The sequence below is a fragment of the Rhinopithecus roxellana genome, chromosome 8 (assembly GCF_007565055.1).
Source record: "Rhinopithecus roxellana isolate Shanxi Qingling chromosome 8, ASM756505v1, whole genome shotgun sequence".
NCBI classification, from domain to species: domain Eukaryota; kingdom Metazoa; phylum Chordata; class Mammalia; order Primates; family Cercopithecidae; genus Rhinopithecus; species Rhinopithecus roxellana.
The window spans coordinates 90,589,077-90,606,734 of NC_044556.1; the positions used below are offsets into that span (position 1 = coordinate 90,589,077).

The 17,658-nt window shown below is 36.9% G+C and overlaps 1 protein-coding gene across 8 annotated transcripts in view; it reads right to left on the reverse strand.

Annotated features, from left to right (window-relative positions):
• CDC42BPA (CDC42 binding protein kinase alpha) overlaps positions 1–17,658 on the reverse strand; it is a 329,925-nt gene that overhangs the window by 256,221 nt on the left and 56,046 nt on the right. For all 8 annotated transcript variants that reach the window (XM_010381838.2, XM_010381864.2, XM_010381872.2 and 5 more), the window contains exon 2: positions 15,628–15,719. In XM_010381838.2, coding sequence (XP_010380140.1) covers positions 15,628–15,719 — 92 coding nt within the window. The remainder of the gene's footprint in view (positions 1–15,627; positions 15,720–17,658) is intronic.

Here is a 17,658-nt window from a genome sequence, read left to right on the forward strand (position 1 = left end):
AGCCCTCTTCTTAGCACTGACAAAACTAAACAAAAATTAGGAAATTATGGAAGAGCTTAATGACAGCATCAACCATCTAGAGCTAACTGATGTATAAAACACAAGCAATAAATGTAGAAAAAACATTATTTTCAAATGTACATGGAATGTTCAATGCACACAGCGTATCTAGACAATGTACTAAAAAGCACTAAAAAGAAAACAGCTATCAAGCCACTGAAAGACATGGAGGAACCATAAATGCATATTACTGAGAAAAGCCCATCTGAACAGGCTACCTCTACTGTATCATTCTAAGTATTCTGGAAAAGGCAAAACTATGGAGACAATGAAAAAAAAAGACTAGTGGTGGCCAGGGGTCAATGGTGAGGGAGAAATGAATAAACAGACAAAGCACAGAAGATTTCTAGGGCAGTGGAAACTACTCTGTTTGATACCACAATGGGAGATACATAACATACATTTGTCAAAACCCACTGAACGTACAACATCAAGAGTGAACCCTAAGGTAAACTACAGACTTTGGGTAATAATAATATGTCAACGTAGTTTCCTGAATTGTAACAAATATACCATTCTGGTTCAGTGTTTTGGGAGATGAAGGTTGGGTAAGTGTGGGAACAGGAGGTATACAGGAACTCTGTATATTCTGCACAATTTTGCTGTGAACTTAAAATTGCTCTAAAATATAAAGTCTATTAAAAAATTAATCAAAGCAATTCACTATATCAAGTAACTAAAAGAAAAAAATCCATACCATGATTTCAACAGATACAGAAAGAGCTTATGACAGAATTCAGCACCCATCAATAACTATATTTTTTAAATTCTCAGCAAACTATTATAGTAACAGAAGACAGTATCTTCAATCAGATAAAAGGCACCTACCAAAATATTGCCTAACAATAATTTCACCATACTTAACAGTGAAACACTGAATTCTTCCTCCCTCAATTCAGGAATAAGGTAAGGATGTCCACCCTTATGACAACAATTCAACACTGTATTGGAGGTCCAAGCTAGTGCAGTAAGTCAAGACAAACAAACAGAAAGTCTGCAAAGTAAAAAGGAAGTGACTCTATTCTGAAAATCCTATTATCAGACAGTAGGACTGCTTACACAGAAAAACTAAGAGATCAGGGACCAAAAAAACAACAAAACTACTAAAAAATACATGACTTCAGTAGGATCTCAGGAAAAAAGTCTGATACAAAAATCAACTATATTATCTACATTATTAGCAGCACAGTGTTTGAATGTAAAAATTTTAAAGATATCATTTATCAGACTCAAAAAACTTAAATACTTTGGAATAAAATTTAAGAAAATATGAAGAAGACCTATATATTAAAACTGTAAAACATCCTTGAGGAAATTAAGTTAGACCTTAAAAAAAAAAAAAAAAAAAAAGAGAGAATACCTGCTTCATAGACCAACAGACTCAACACTGTTAAGATATCGGTCCTCCCAAAATTTATCTATATACTCAGTGCATACTCAATTACATCAGTAGGCCTTTTATAAAAATTGATACATTGATTCTAAAATGCAAAAGTCTTAGAATAATTAAAACAATCTTGAAAAAGAACAAAGTAGGACTCTATACACTCAGAGTTCATTACACAATCTCAACATTAGTATAAAGCTACAGGAATCATGACTGTGGTATTAGCATAAAGGCAGACAATGAGATAAAGAGAATAGAGAGGACAGCAATAGAGCACATGGTCTTTTTACTAAGATGCTAAAATGACTTAATAAAGGGAAAACAGCCTTTTCAACAAACGGTGCTGAAACAACTGGCTACAAATACGAAAAAAAATGAATCTCAATGCCGATCTCACATCATACATGAATTTGAGATGGATCACCAATCTAAATACAGTAGTTAAAAACAGAAGGCTTTTAGAAAAGAACACATAGATATCTTTATGATCTGAGTATAAACAAGGATTTCTTAGAATACAGAAAATACTAACTATAATAGAAAACAATTGATAAAATTATACCTTCAAAATTGAAAACTTCTGCTCATTAAATAATTGTTTTAAAAACGAACAAACCACACAATCTGAGAAAATATTGCTAAAACATCTGACAAAGAACTCTTACAGCTCAACAATAAAAATACAAACATTTTGATTTCTAAAGACTGAGCAAAATATTTGAACACACACCTCACAAAGGAAGACATAAGAATGGTTAATAGGCACACAAAAACCCCATGATATATATAACACAAAAACCCCATGCTGATATATAACACAAATGCAAACAACAATGAAAATTAAGACCACAGAATACCACTACATACCCACTAGAATAGGTAAAATTAAGATTAACAACAAAAAATATTGGGCAAGAACAGGGCGTAAGTAGGTATGCAAAAGGGTACAAAAGGGTACAATCCAACTGGAAGTAGTATGCCAGTTTCTTTTAAATTTAAACATGCAGCTACTATCTAGCATAGCAGTTCCACTTCTAGGTATTTACCCAAACAAAAACATATTTCCATAAAAACCTGTACAGGAATATTCATATCAGCTTTATTTGTTACAGCCAAAAAACTGGAAACAAATGTTCATCAACAGGAAAATGAATAAACTGTGGAACATTGATAAAATGGTATACTGCTCAGTAATAAAAAGGATTAATACATGCAATTGCAAGGATGAGTCTTGGACATTATCCTGAGTGAAAGGTGGACACATAACAGTACATATTGTATAATTCCATTTATATGAAATTTTCAAACAGTCAAAATTAATCTACAGTTAAAACTCAGAACAGCGGTTGCCATTTGATGGAAGTTGTGGGGAACCAACAAGGAGGAAAACTTCCCAGGGTGATAGAAATATTCTGTATCTTGATAAGGGTGATCCATTTTCCAAAAACTCAAGGAACTGTACGTATACAATTAGGGTATTTCAATGTATGTAAAATTTACCTCAGAAGATCTAAACAAACAACAAAAAGATTTTGTGCTCTTCGTTCATATGTCTTCACCAGTGAGGTCTTCTGGACATTATTAAAAAGAAACAACACCGATCTTACACAAATGCTTTCAGAAAATTGAGAAAAACACTTTCCAAATTGTTTTATGAGCTAAATAATATCGTTCCAAAATGTAAGATTATAAAATAGACAAAGGCCAATCTCTCTCATACACATAAACAAAAAGTATAAACAATATATCAGCAAATCAAACCCAACTATGTATTAAAAGGCCACACCAGGAACAACTGAATTTCTATAGTATTGTAATATTGGTATATTTGAAAATTATAATTTCAATATTAGCCAAATATCATAGTAAAATCATATCAAAATAGATACAGATGGAGCTTTTGATAAAAGTTAACTCCTATTAATGATAAAAGCTCTCTACAGACTAGGACAAGAAGGAAAAAGAGTAATCATTTTTTAAAAAAGTAGTAGTAGCAGCAAACTTCTTAATCATTAGTAAAATGCTGAACACTTTCCCCTGATTTACAAACCAGACAAGGATGCCCACTTTCAGCACTTAAATTCAACATTTTATTAAAATCTCCTCTATTACAATAATACAGGAAAAAGAAATAAAAGGAATAAAATATTGGGAAGAACAAATGCTATCATTATTTGAAGATCAAGATGAGTATATAGAAAATTCAAAAAATTTATGTATAAACTAGAATAAGTTAATATAATCAAGTTCCTTAAATAAAAGATTAATATTTTTTTTTTTTTTTTTTTTTTTTTTTTTTTTTTTTTTTTTTTTTGAGACGGAGTCTCGCTCTATCGACCAGTGGAGTGCAGTGCCAGATCCAGCTCACTGCAAGCTCGCCTCCCGGGTTTACGCCATTCTCCTGCCTCAGCCTCCCGAGTAGCGGGACTACAGGCGCCCGCCACCTCGCCCGGCTAGTTTTTTGATTGTTTAGTAGAGACGGGTGTCACCGTATTAGCCAGGATGGTCTCGATCTCCTGACCTCGTGATCCCACCCGTCTCGGCTCCCAAAGTGCTGGGATTACAGGCTTGAGCCACCGCGCCCGGCCCAAGATTAATATTTTTAAAGCCAATTGTATTTCTATCACAGCAAGAAAATAAAAAACAGATTTCTAAAACTATCCTTTACTAGCTTACCAAAAAACATCAGACTCAAAAAAATTAAATAAAAAAAGAATTGGATTGGGGCAGGTAAAGAAAAGAAATCAGACCCATAAATTTAATGAAACATGAACAAGACATCTACACTGAAAAATATTTTCCTCAAAGACCAAAAACAGAAGTACCATTTGACCCAACAATCCCATTACTTGGGTATATACCCAAAGGAATATAAATTGTTCTCTTATAAAGACACATGCACACATATATTCACTGCAGCACTATTCACAATAGCAAAGACGTGGAATCAACCTAAATGCCCATTAATGGTGGACTAGATTTTTTAATGTGGTACATATACACCATGGAACGCTATGCAGCCACAGAAAAAAAATGAGATCAGGTCCTTCGCAGAGACATGGATGGAGCTGGAGGCCACTATCCTCTGCAAACTAACACAGGAACAGAAAACCAAATACCCCATGTTCTCACTTGTAAGTGGGAGCTAAATGATGAGTACACATGGACACAAAGAAGGGAACAACACACACTGGGACCTATCAGAGGATGGAGGGTAGGAGGAGGGAGAGGATCAGGAAAAAATAACTAATGGGTACTGAGCATAATACCTGGGCGATGAAATAATCTGTACAACAAATGCCCATGACACAAGTTTACCTATTTAACAAACCTGCAAGTGTACCCCTGACCTTAAGAATTGTTTTTAAAAAAGACTTCTACATTGAAAACTGTTTTTTAAAAATTAGTAAGTAACACACATAGGGGCCCCAACTTTAGACAAAAGTTCCTTTGCAATTATATGTGAAAAAGGTAGTCTTTACAACAAACAATAATCAGAAACCACAAAGAATAAAGTGAACTTTAACCTATACCTCAGAAAACACAAAACATTCAATACCAGATGGATGAGACATCTAAACATGAAAGGTTTCTCTTGAAAGATCAGAGAAAGAATTTATTTTAATTATAGGAAAATATGTTTATGACCTCGAGGTTAGAAAAAAATTTCTTAACACAAAAATCACTAATTATAAAGAAAAGTTTAATTAATTGGACTCCATTAACACTAAGAATTTCTGTTTAATACAAGCTCTTTGGAGAGAGGGAAATGCCAAGCCACAGAAAAGATGTGTCACATATATACACACACACATGTGTGTACATCTCCAACAACAGATCTGAATCTAGAATATGAAGATAAGTCAGACAACTCACCCACACAACTCCTACTTACCCAACCCCAAAATGTGCACTTCACGGAAAGGATATCTAAGTGATGTGAGGTGATATGAAAATGTGTTCACATGTAGGTGCTATCAAGAAATGCAAAATGAAATATCACAATACAGCTACTCACTCACTAAAAAAAAACCTAAAGTTAAAAAAAAAAAAAGACCCATGTTAGTGAAGTTATAAAGCAACTGGGACCTTTATACACTGTTGATGGGAATATAAATTATTAACCACTTGGGAAGTTATTTGGCATTATCTACTAAAGCTAAATAAGCCTACCCTGTGACCCAGCAATTCTAAATTTATATCAAACACAAATAAGTGCTCATATCTCCCAAAAGATATGCACAAAAATGTTCATAACAGCATTATTCATAATGGCCAAAAACCATAAACAACTTGAACACCATTAATAAATAACTTGTGGCATGTCCATATTAAGAAAAATACTGTGAACCAGGGAAAAACAAGAATGAATTACAAAAGTGTACTGTTGAGCACAAGAAGCCAGAAACCAAAAAGTATATATTACGTAATTCCATTAACATAAAACTCAAAAGCAAGCAAAAAAATAAATAAATAAATAAATAAATAAAACTAGGGTGATAGAAGTCAGAATAGTTCACAGAATAGTTAATAAAGAAGTGATTATTCACATGGCAGGGGGACCAATAGGAGCCTATCAGAATGCTAGAAATATTCTATATCTTGAATTGCCTGGTGGTTTATACAAGCTCATATAAAAGTGAAAATCTGGCTGTTGCCAGTGGTGAAGCAAGGTAGTGGAATAGATGCCTACACCATTCAAGCTCCCCCACACCATGCTGGAACAGCAAATTTTAAAAACTATCTGCAAAGAGAAAAGCACTATCACAAGAACCAAAACTCAGGTAAACAATCACAGTACCTGGTTTTAACTTCGTATCTTGAAAAAAGGCATTGAGGAAGACAGGAGAAACAGTCTTGAATCATGGATGCCACCCCTATTTCCTATTCCCTGGCAATGGCCATGAGGTAGAGAGAGAGAATATATTTCAGGGAGGGAAAGTACAGACACTCAGTGCTGCCCTGTCACAGCAGAGAATGAAGCCCTTCTGGACTCAGCCAGTGGCCATGCTTGGAGGGGACATTTAACTAGCTCTAGCCAAAGGGGAGTCACCTATCCCAGCAGGTCAGAACGAGAGTTTCCCAGCAAGCATCACCACTGCAGGCTGAAGTGCTCTGGGGTCCTAGGTAAACTTGAATGTCAGTCAAGTTGTGTTCTAACAAGGACTCCAAGTCCCAGGCAACTCCTAGTGCTTGGAGCCAGTGAATTAGGGTTGCACATGACCTAGAAAGGCATCAACTATCCATCCCCCAACCCAGGCAGTGCAGCTCACAGGAACCAGAGTGACTCCCTTCTTCTGCTTAAGAACAGAAGAGCAAAGAGTAAAGAGGATTTTGTCTTGCATCTTTTTTTTTTTTTTTTTTTTTTTTTTTGAGACGGAGTCTCACTCCGTTGCCCAGGCTGGAGTGCAGTGGCGCCATCTCAGCTCACTGCCAACCTCTGCCTCCCAAGTTCAAGCAATTCTCCCATCTCAGCCTCCCGAGTAGCTGGGACCACAGGCACGCACCACCTCACCCAGCTAATTTTTGTATTTTTAGTAGAGATGGGGCTTCGCCATGTTGGCCAGGCTGGTCTCGGAACTCCTGACCTCAGGTGATCTGCCCACCTTGGCCTCCCAAAGTGCTGAGATTACAGGCGTGAGCCACCGTGCACAGCCCCGACTCTGTCTTGCATCTTGGATACCAGCTCAACCACACTGGAATAGAGCACCAGGCAGAGCCATGAGGCCCCCATTCCAGGCCCTAGCTCCCCAACGACATTTCTAGACATGCTCTGGGCTAAAAGGGAACCCGTTGCCTTGAAGAGAAGGATTCAGTCCTGGCAGGACTCATCACCTGCTGACTAAAGATTTCTTGGGCACGGAATTGCCATTGGGCACCAGCAATACCCAGGGAGTATGCCGTGGGCCTTAAGGTCTGAGACTACTTGCTTCAAGTGAGACCCAGCACATTCCCAGTTGTGGTGGCCACCGAGAAAGACTCCTGTTAGAGAAAAGCAGAGGGAAACGTAAAGGGAACTTTGTCTTGCTTTCAGGTATCACAGTGGGGCAGAGCAAAAGGCAGGCTTTTCAGATCCCCAAGTCCAGCCTCTTGGACACCATTTCCGGACTGGCTCTGGGCCAGGGGAAAACCCACTGCCTGAAGGGTAAGTCCCAGGCCTGGCAACATTCACCACAAGCTGATGGAAGAGCGTTTGGGCTTTAAGTGAACACTGGTGGTGTGGCCTGGCAGAACCGCTCATTGACCAGTCATGGTGCTGGCCACAGAGAGGGGCTCCTCCTCTACATGTGGAAAGGGGAGAGAAGAGCAGGAAGGACTTTTTGTATTGTGGTTTGAATGACAGCACAGTTATAGTAAAACAAAACATCAGGCAGAATGCTAAGGTTTTGCTATGCTAGGCTTCAGGTCTGACCCAACACAGTCCCAGTGATGGTGGCCACAGGGGGACTTGTATCACCAAATCCCCAGAGTTCCCGGTGGCTCAGCACAGAGAGAAAGACTCCGTATGTTTGGGAGAAAGTAAAGGAAAAGAGTAAGAGTTTTTGCCTGGTAATCCAGAGAAATCTTTTGGATCTTATCCAAGACCACCAAGGCAATACCTATGCAAGACTACAAAAACCACTGTGTTACTGGCCTTTGGGCCCAAGTCCCTTCAAATACCTGGAATGCCTTCCCAAGAAAGACAGGTACAAACAAGACCAGACTGCAAAGTCTACAATAAATACCTAACTCTTCAATGTCCAGACACCAAAAAACATCTAAAAGCATCAACACTATCCACAAAAACCTGACCTCACCAAATGAATTAAATAAGGCACCAGGGATCAATCCTGGAGAAACAAAGACACATGACATTTCAGACACAGAACTCAAAATAGCTATTTTGGGCCAAGTACGGTGGCTCACACTTGTAATCCCAGCACTGTGGGAGGCTGAGGCGGGTGGATCACTTGAGGTCAGGAGTTCGAGACCAGCCTGGCCAACATGGTGAAACCCCCATCTCTACTAAAAATACAAAAATTAGCCAGGGGTGGTGGTAGGTGCCTGTAATCTCAGCTAATCAGGAGGCTGATGTGGAAGAAAATGGGAGACGGAGGTTGCAGTGAGCCAAGATCACGTCATTGCACTCTCCTGGGCAACAGAGCGAAACTTCGTCTCAAAACAAAAAGCTACTTTGGCCAGGTGCAGTGGCTTATGCGTGTAATCCCAGCACTTTGGGAGGCCAAGCAGGCAGATCATTTGAAGTCAAAGACCAGCCTGGCCAACATGGTGAAATTCCATCTCTATTTTTTAAAAAAATACAAAAATTAGCCAGGCATGATGGTCCACGCCTATAATCCCAGCTACTCAGGAGGCTGAGGCAGGAGAATGGCTTGAACCCAGGAGGCAGAGGTTGCAGTGAGCTGAGATGGCACCATTGCACTCCAGCCTGGGCAACAGAGTGAGACCCCATCTTAAAAAACAATAGCTATTTTGAGGAAACTCGAAGAAATTCAAGATAACACAGAGAAGGAATTCGGGATTCTATAAGATAAATTTCACAAACATTAAAATAATTTAAAAGGGGGGGCCAGGCGTAGTGGCTCATGCATATAATCCCAACATTTTGGGAGGCCAAGGCAGGCGAATCACCTGACGTCAGGAGTTCAAGACCAGCCTGGCCAACACTGTAAAACCTCATCTCTATTAAAAATACAAAAATTAGCTGAGCGTGGTACGCACCTGTAGTCCCAGCTACTTGGGAGGCTGAAACAGGAGAACTGCTTGAACTCAGGAGATGGAGGCCGTAGTGAGCCGAGATCACACTACTGCACTCCAACCTGAGTGACAGAATGCGACTCCATCTCAAAATAAATAAATAAACAAAAAAATAATAATTTTTAAAAATCAAGCAGAAATTCTAGAGTTGAAAAACACAACTGACATGTTAAGGAATGCATCAGAGTCTCTTAGTAGCAGAATTGATCAAGCAGAAGCAAGAATTACTGAGCTTGAAAACGGGCTATTTGAAAATACACAGAGGTGACAGAAGAAAAAAGAATGAAAAGCAACGAAGCACATGTATAAGATCTAGGAAACAGTCTGAAAGGGCTAAATCTAAGAGCTATCGACCTTAAAGAGAAGGTAGAGAAAAGAGGAGTAGAAAGTTTATTAAAGGGATAATGAGAGTACTTTCCAAATCTAGAGAAAGATATCAATATTCAAGTACAGCACAGTTCGTTAAGTACTAGCTAGAGCAATTAAACAAAAGAACAAAAGGGTGCCCAAACTGGAAAGAAAGAAATCAATTACCCTTGTTTGAAGATGATATGGTCTTATATTTTGGAAAACCTAAAGACGCCACACACACACACACACAAAATCTTATTCAAACTGATAAACAAATTCAGTAAAGTTGCAGGATACAAAATCAACATACGAAAATCAGTAGCATTTCTCTATGTCAACGATGAACAACCTGAAAAAGAATTCAAAAAAGTAATCCCACTTACAATAGCCACAACTAAAATTAAATACCGAGAAATTAAATCAGCCAAAGAAGTAGAAGATGTCTACAGTGAAAACTATAGAACACAAATGCTATGGTCAAATGGCATAAGAATAAAATGCTATTGTTTATTTGTCCCCTACAAAAGTGTAAAAATCCATCAAGTTACGTATGTGTGTTTTTTAATTGAAGTATATAAACATATATATGTGAGGTATGCGCACACTCGCACACACACCTCAATATACTGATAAAACACTGATGAAAGAAATTGAAGAGGACACAAAAAACTGAAAAGATATTCAATGTTCATGGGTTAGAAGAATCAATACTGTTAAAATATCCATACTGCCCAAAGCAATCTACAGATTCAATGCAATCCCTGTCAAAATATTAATGACATTCTTCACAGAAATAGAAAAAATAATCCTAAAATTTATATGGAATTACAAAAGACCCAGAATAGCCAAAGCTATCCCAAGCAAAAAGAATGAAACTGGAGGAGTCATATTATCTGACTTCAAATTATACTACAGAGCTACAGTAACCAAACCAGCATGATACTGATATAAAAATAGACACATAGATTAATGAAACTGAATAAAGAACCCAGAAGGAAATCTACATACCTACAGTGAACTAATTTTCAACAGCGGTGCCAAGAATGTTAGGGAAAACACAGTTTCTTTAATAAACGGTGCTGGAAAACCTGGATATCCATATGCAGAAGAAGGAAATTTGATCCCTATCTCTCACCTTATATCAAAAACAAATCAAAATGGATTAAAGACTTAAGTCTAATACCTCAAAGTATAAAACTACTAAAAGAAAACATTGATGAAAATCTCCAGGACACTGGTCTGCACAAAAATTTCTTAAAACACAGGCAACCAAAGCAAAAAATGGACAAATAAGATGACATCAAGTTAAAAAGTTTCCGCACAGCAAAGGAAACAATCAACAAAGTGAGGAGACAAGCCACAGAATGGGAGGAAGGATTTGCAAACTACTCATCTGACAAGGGATTAATAACCAGAATATACAAGGAATTCAAACAACTCTATAGGAAACAATCTGATAATCCAGTTTTTAAAACGGGCTAAAGATTTGAATAGACTTTCGATAAAAAAGACATACAAATGGCAAACAGGCATATGAAAAAAGTGCTCAACATCACTGATCACCAGAGAAATGCAAATCAAAACTACAATGAGGTATCATCTCACCCCAGTTAAAATGACTTTTATCTACAAGTCAGGCAGTAACAAATGCTACTGAGGATGTGGAAAAAAAGGAGGAAATGGGGATGATTAATGAGTACAAAAAAATAGAATGATGAAGACCTAGTATTTGGTAGCACAACAGGGGCACTGTAGTCAATAATAATTTAATTGTCCATTCTGAAATAACTAAAAGAGTACAACTGGATATTTTGTAACACAAAGACCAATAATAATTGTCCATTTTGAAATAACTAAGTACAATTGGATTTTCTGTAACACAAAGGATAAAGGCTTGAATGCTTGAATGTCCATTTTGAAATAACGTGGGTATCCAATTTTCCATGATGCAATTATTAAGCATTGCGTGTCTGTACCAAAATATCTCACATACTCCATAAATATATAAACTTACTATGTACCCACAAAAATTAAAAAAAATAAATAAGGCCGGGCATGGTGGCTCACGCCTGTTAATCCCAGCACTTTGGGAGGTCAACATGGGTGAATCACCTGAGGTCAGGAGTTCGAGACCAGCCTGTCTACTAAAAATACAAAAATTAACCAGGCGTGGTAGCAGGCACTTGTAATCCCAGCTACTGGGGAGGCTGAGGCAGGAGAATCACTTGAACCCAGGTGGTGGAGGTTGCAGTGAGCCAAGATTGCACCATTGCACTCCAGCCTGGGTGACAAGAGCAAAACTCCATCTCAAATAAAAAAATAGAAAATAAAAAAAGAATGCTATGGTCAAATGGCATAATAATAAAATGTCATTTCTTGTTTTGTACCCTAAAAAAATGTAAAAATCCATCAAGTTGTATGTGTGTATATTTTTTAAAACTAATGTGTATGTGTATACCACAATATACTTCAATTTTTTTTAAATTTTAGAACCTCAAAAAAATATATTTTCAGACAAATAAAATCAGAAAATTTGTCATCAGCAGACTTACACTGAAGAAATACTAAAGGGGGCCAGGCACAGTGCCTCACAACTATAATCCCAGCACTTTGGGAAGCTGAGGCAGGAGCACTGCTTGAGCCTTGGACTCTGAGACCAGCCTGGGCAATGTAGTAAAACCCCATCACTACAAGAAAATTTACAAATTAGCCAAGCATGCTGGTGCTCATCTATAGTCTTAGCTACCCAGGATGCTGAGGTAGGAGGATCACTTGGGCCCAGGAATTCAAGGCTGCAGTGAGCTATGATCATACCACTGCACTGTAGCCAGAGAGACAAAGCAAAACTTTGTCTCTAAATATAAAATAGAAATATTAAAGGGAATGTTTAAGTCAAAAGGAAAATGATCCCAAAGGGAAGTACATGAATGTGAAGAGCAGAGAAAATATAAATATGTGGGTAAACCTACATAAATAGGTACGATATATATATTGGGGTTTCAAATATATATGGAACTAAAATACATGACAGCAATGACCAAAAAAAAAAAAGGGTAGAAATTGGGTAAATGGGAATTGGCAAAATATAAATTTACCAAGGATACATGTGGTAATCGCCAGGGGAACCCATTAAAGAAGATAAAATTGGGAGGTATAATTTAAAATATTCCATTAATCCAAGGAAAAGCAAGAAATGAGAGAAAAGTAACACAAAATGAGCAAAACAAATATAAAACAAAAACCTAATTATATTCTACTGAACAGGAAACACACCATATGTTTATAGAAAGCTAAAACTAAAAGGACAGAATAAGATATTTAATGAAAATACTAATAAAAAAGAGTTGGAGTAGTTCTACTAATATCAGATTAGGAAAATTTAAATCAAAAAACACTGTAGAGATAATGGGAACACTCCATAATGATGAATGAGTTAATCACCAGGAAGATATAATAACTGTACATATGTTATCAGCAAAAACTGAAAGAAATGAAGAAATCCTCTCTCAGGAAATGATAGATCAAACTGAAAAAACAGAAAGCAAGGATGTTGAAGATTTAAACAAGATTTTGAACTTGACCTAAGTGATATTTACAAAACACTGAACAGCAAATTTCAAAGGATTCCAATCACATAGAGTATGTGTTCTAACCACTTTTAAATTACATTATAATAACTCAATAAAAAAACAAACTAGAAAATTTTCTAAATGTTTAGAAATTTTTTTAATGGACTTCAAATTCATAGATCAAAAAACAGAGATTTAAAATCACACTATATTTTAAGCAAAAAATATATACACATATATGACATATCAAAATACGTCTGCTATAGCTAAAAATATACAGCCTAACCACAGATTTGAAAAGAAGGGCTAGATATCAATGCTGTTTCAAAAAATCAGAAAAAGAATAGCAAGTTAAAACCAAAGAAAATATTATAAAGTACAGAAATTAAAGAACCAGAAAACAAATCTACAATAACAAAATTCAAAAGGCCAAAAGTTAATTCATGGAAAAGATAATAAACTGATAAACCCCTAGCAAGAAAAATTTTAAGACAGAAATGATCAATACAGTAATAAGTTGTAAAACTTAGATGAAATGGATAAACCTAGCAAACTAATACATATATACAACAAGTCATTTTATTTCCATTAAAGAAATTAAACATATTATTTAAAACTTTTTCAATAGCAACCTCTGGTCTCATACTTCACCAGTTAAGTCTTGCAAGCATATGAGGAAAAAAGTAATAACAATCTTCACTAACTCTTCTGGAGAACACTAAAGGGGGGAACATTTCCCTCTTCTTGTAAGACCAGCAAAACCAAGATACCAAAATCTGATGAGAACATTCAAAGTAGGATAATTACAGGCCAATTTATCTTAAGAACATAGGTGCAAAGATCCTAACACACAAAAAGCACATGAAGTCCATTGGTACATATGAAGGGATAACATATCACAAGCCAATTTGGCTTATTTTAGGAATGCAAAGATTGTTTAACATCTGAAAATATAACAGCATAATTCAACACATTAATAAAGTAAAGCAGAAAAACCATGAATGTCCCAAAAGATGCAAAGTATTAATAAAATTCAACAAAATTCCTGATTTGAAAAGTATAACAAGGTATAAGATCAATAAAATTAAATTATACTTCTAACTACTACCAAGAAAACAATTAGGAAATGAAATTTCACCAACAATTCTAATTAAAATAATATCAAGAATATCACATATCCAGGAATAAATCTGCTGAAAGATGTGGAGGTCTTCTATACTGAATGAACACTACCAAACAGTACTGAGAGAAATTTATAAAGCCCTAAATAAATGGAAGAATATACCATGTCTATGGATTAGCTAATTCAGTAGTATTGTTAAGATGCCAATTAATTGCAAACTGATTTCCGGTTTCAATACAAACGTAACCCAAATTCCTGGAAGAGAGAGAGAGAGAGAGAGAGAGTGTGTGTGTGTTATGTGCGCGCGTACGTATATGTGTATCTTTTTTTTTTTTTTTTTTTTTTTTGAGACGGGGTCTCCCTCTGTCGCCCAGGCAGGAGTGCAGCGGCCAGATCTCAGCTCACTGCAAGCTCCGCCTCCCGGGTTCACACCATTCTCAGCCTCCCGTGTAGCTGGGACTACAGGCGCCCGCCACCTCGCCCGTCTAGTGTTTTGTATTTTTTAGTAGAGGCGGGGTTTCACCTTGTTAGCCAGGATGGTCTCGATCTCCTTACCTCGTGATCCACCCATCTCGGCCTCCCAAAGTGCTGGGATTACAGGCTTGAGCCACCACGCCCAGCCGTGTATGTGTATCTCTACGAGTGAGTAGAAACTGAAAAACTGATTCTAAAATACTATGAAAATATCCTCTGGGAGGCCAAGGCAGGCAGATCACTTGAGGTCAGGAATTCGAGACCAGCCTGACCAACACAGCAAAACCCCGACTTGACTAAAAATACAAAAATTAGCTGGGCCTGATGGCGGATGCCTATAATCCCAGCTACTCAGGAGGCTAAGGCAGGAGAATCACTTGAAGCCGGGAGGTGGACGTTGCAGTGAGCCGAGATCACGCCACTGTACTCCAGCCTGGGCAACAGAGGGAGACTCCATCTCAAAAATAAACAAACACATACATACATACATACACAAAATAAAATACTATGAATATATCAGGGGAGGAGAGATGGGAGAGGGGTAGAAAAAGGAAGTTGGAGTTATATACACTACCAGGTATCAAGATTCCTTATAAACTAGAATAAGACAAATAAATAGACCAACAGAACAAAAGAATCTAGAAACACACTCATATTTACATTGACATATGAAGTACATGTGAAAACATGATCTTAGAAAAAAATTCCAAGTAGAAATATTTCATTCAACACTTTATTTTCTGAGCAATTGTATCAATCACAACAGCACAATCAATCACATCAATCACAACTTAACAAATATTGTTTAACAAGTAACAAGTAACAATACTTGTTAAATTCTCTCACAACTGTTCAACAGCTTCCAAAACAATTAGCAGACCTTCTATCAAATCTTAATCTCTTACCTCCCCAAAAGCTCCTCGACCAATCACCTTTAATATTTCAAAGTCTTCTCTATGTAATCGCATTTGTTTCACTTTAGAAGTAAATGGTTTAGCTGAAATGAAAGAGCAATATCAATTATTTTCTTAATAAAATGTGATGCAAATTAGATATAAATAATGGTGTTTCTTAGTTACACAAGAATTCAAATTATGATTTAAGAATTGTCAAAATATTTAAAAATTCCAAACTATATGAGAATAAACAAATTTGATTTCCCTAAGAAAACAATATATTTTATTTCTTACATATGAATTACATTTTTGGTGAGAAATATATGTTTAAACTCCAAATAACATATGAAAGAATGCAAAGCAAGGGGGATGTAAAAATGAGACCAGTTTTAACATCCTATCAGCATTAAATATATATTTTAACACAAACGTATAAAAAATAAAAGCAGATTTCACGGCACCAGAGAGCTCTTCAGCAATTCCCACCAAGTAAATTCATATTTCTTTCACATTCATTTGTTCTTTCAAAATGCTTCAGCAAACGTCTACAGGATACAAAGCATGGTGGCAATGACTGGAGTTTTTAAAAAGTTGATTATGGATATGATACTTTCCTTCAAGAAGCTCTTAGTCTTCATTCAAGACAGACAAGTATGCATATATGCAGACACAAAATTGAATAATGTGATAAAGTTTTAAGTGCTTCAGAATTAGTGAGAACACTAATTATGTGGAAACTAATGCTTCACACAAAGGAGATAACAGATAAATTGAACCTTGAGAACTAAATAGAATCTTGCTCCTTTGCCTGGGTTTGACTGTGTAGATACTCCAGGCAAGAGGGAACAATATAAGCAAATGAAGAGAGGTAAGGAAGTGAATTTGGGGTGTTAATGGTAAACAATCCATGGTAAAGAATTGTGAGAAGAAATGAAAAGAAATAAGAGCTAGAAAATGGAAAATGCTTTGAATTTAATTAAAGGAAATTAGATGTAATCTTATTAATAATTTTAACTGGGGGCCGGGCGCGGTGGCTCAAGCCTGTAATCCCAGCACTTTGGGAGGCCGAGACGGGCGGATCACGAGGTCAGGAGATCGAGACCATCCTGGCTAACACGGTGAAACCCCGTCTCTACTAAAAAAATACAAAAAATTAGCCGGGCGAGATGGCGGGCGCCTGTAGTCCCAGCTACTCGGGAGGCTGAGGCAGGAGAATGGCGTGAACCCGGGAGGCGGAGCTTGTAGTGAGCTGAGATCCGGCCACTGCACTCCAGCCTGGGCGACGGAGCGAGACTCCGTCTCAAAAAAAAAAAAAAAAAAAAAAAAATAATAATAATAATAATAATAATTTTAACTGGTAAATTAAAATGTGTTAATGTAAAATGATTATATATTCTGCTGCCTCTAAGAGAAGTTTAGACTTGTCTCCTTTCCTCTCCTCGGGTCCGTCTTTCACAAAAAGGAATTGATATGATTAAAGGATCATAATACATGGGTGTAGCTGTCTTCTCCTCCCTTCCATGGAGCCAAAGTGTGATAAGATCAAAGATATGTATTTGAGCATCAGGGGAGTGAAACAGACAGGTCAAACAGTTTGCTTTGATCTAGAAGTATGCATTTAGCCCTAACTAGCTTCGAAAACGGGTATTCCGCACTGCTTAGTCAAGTCTACTAGAGATTTCTGTATTCGTGTTATGTAAGGAAAGGAAAGACAGAGAGGATTTCCATGTGGAATTCACACAACAGAGAAGAGAACGAGAAAAAAATTAGCTGAACGTGGTGGCACATGCCTGTAGTCCTTAGCTACTCAGTAGGCTAAGGCAGAAGGATAACTTGAGCCCAGGTATTCGAGGCTGCAATGAGTCATGATCACACCACTGCACTCCAGCCTGGGCAAAATAGCAAGATCTGGTCTCTTAAAAAGCAGTAATAACAGAATTAATAATAACAAAATTCCATTTGCAATAGCATTCAAAAGAATAAAGTACTTAAGGATAAATTTAACCAAAGAGGTGAAAGACTTGTACACTGGAAACTACA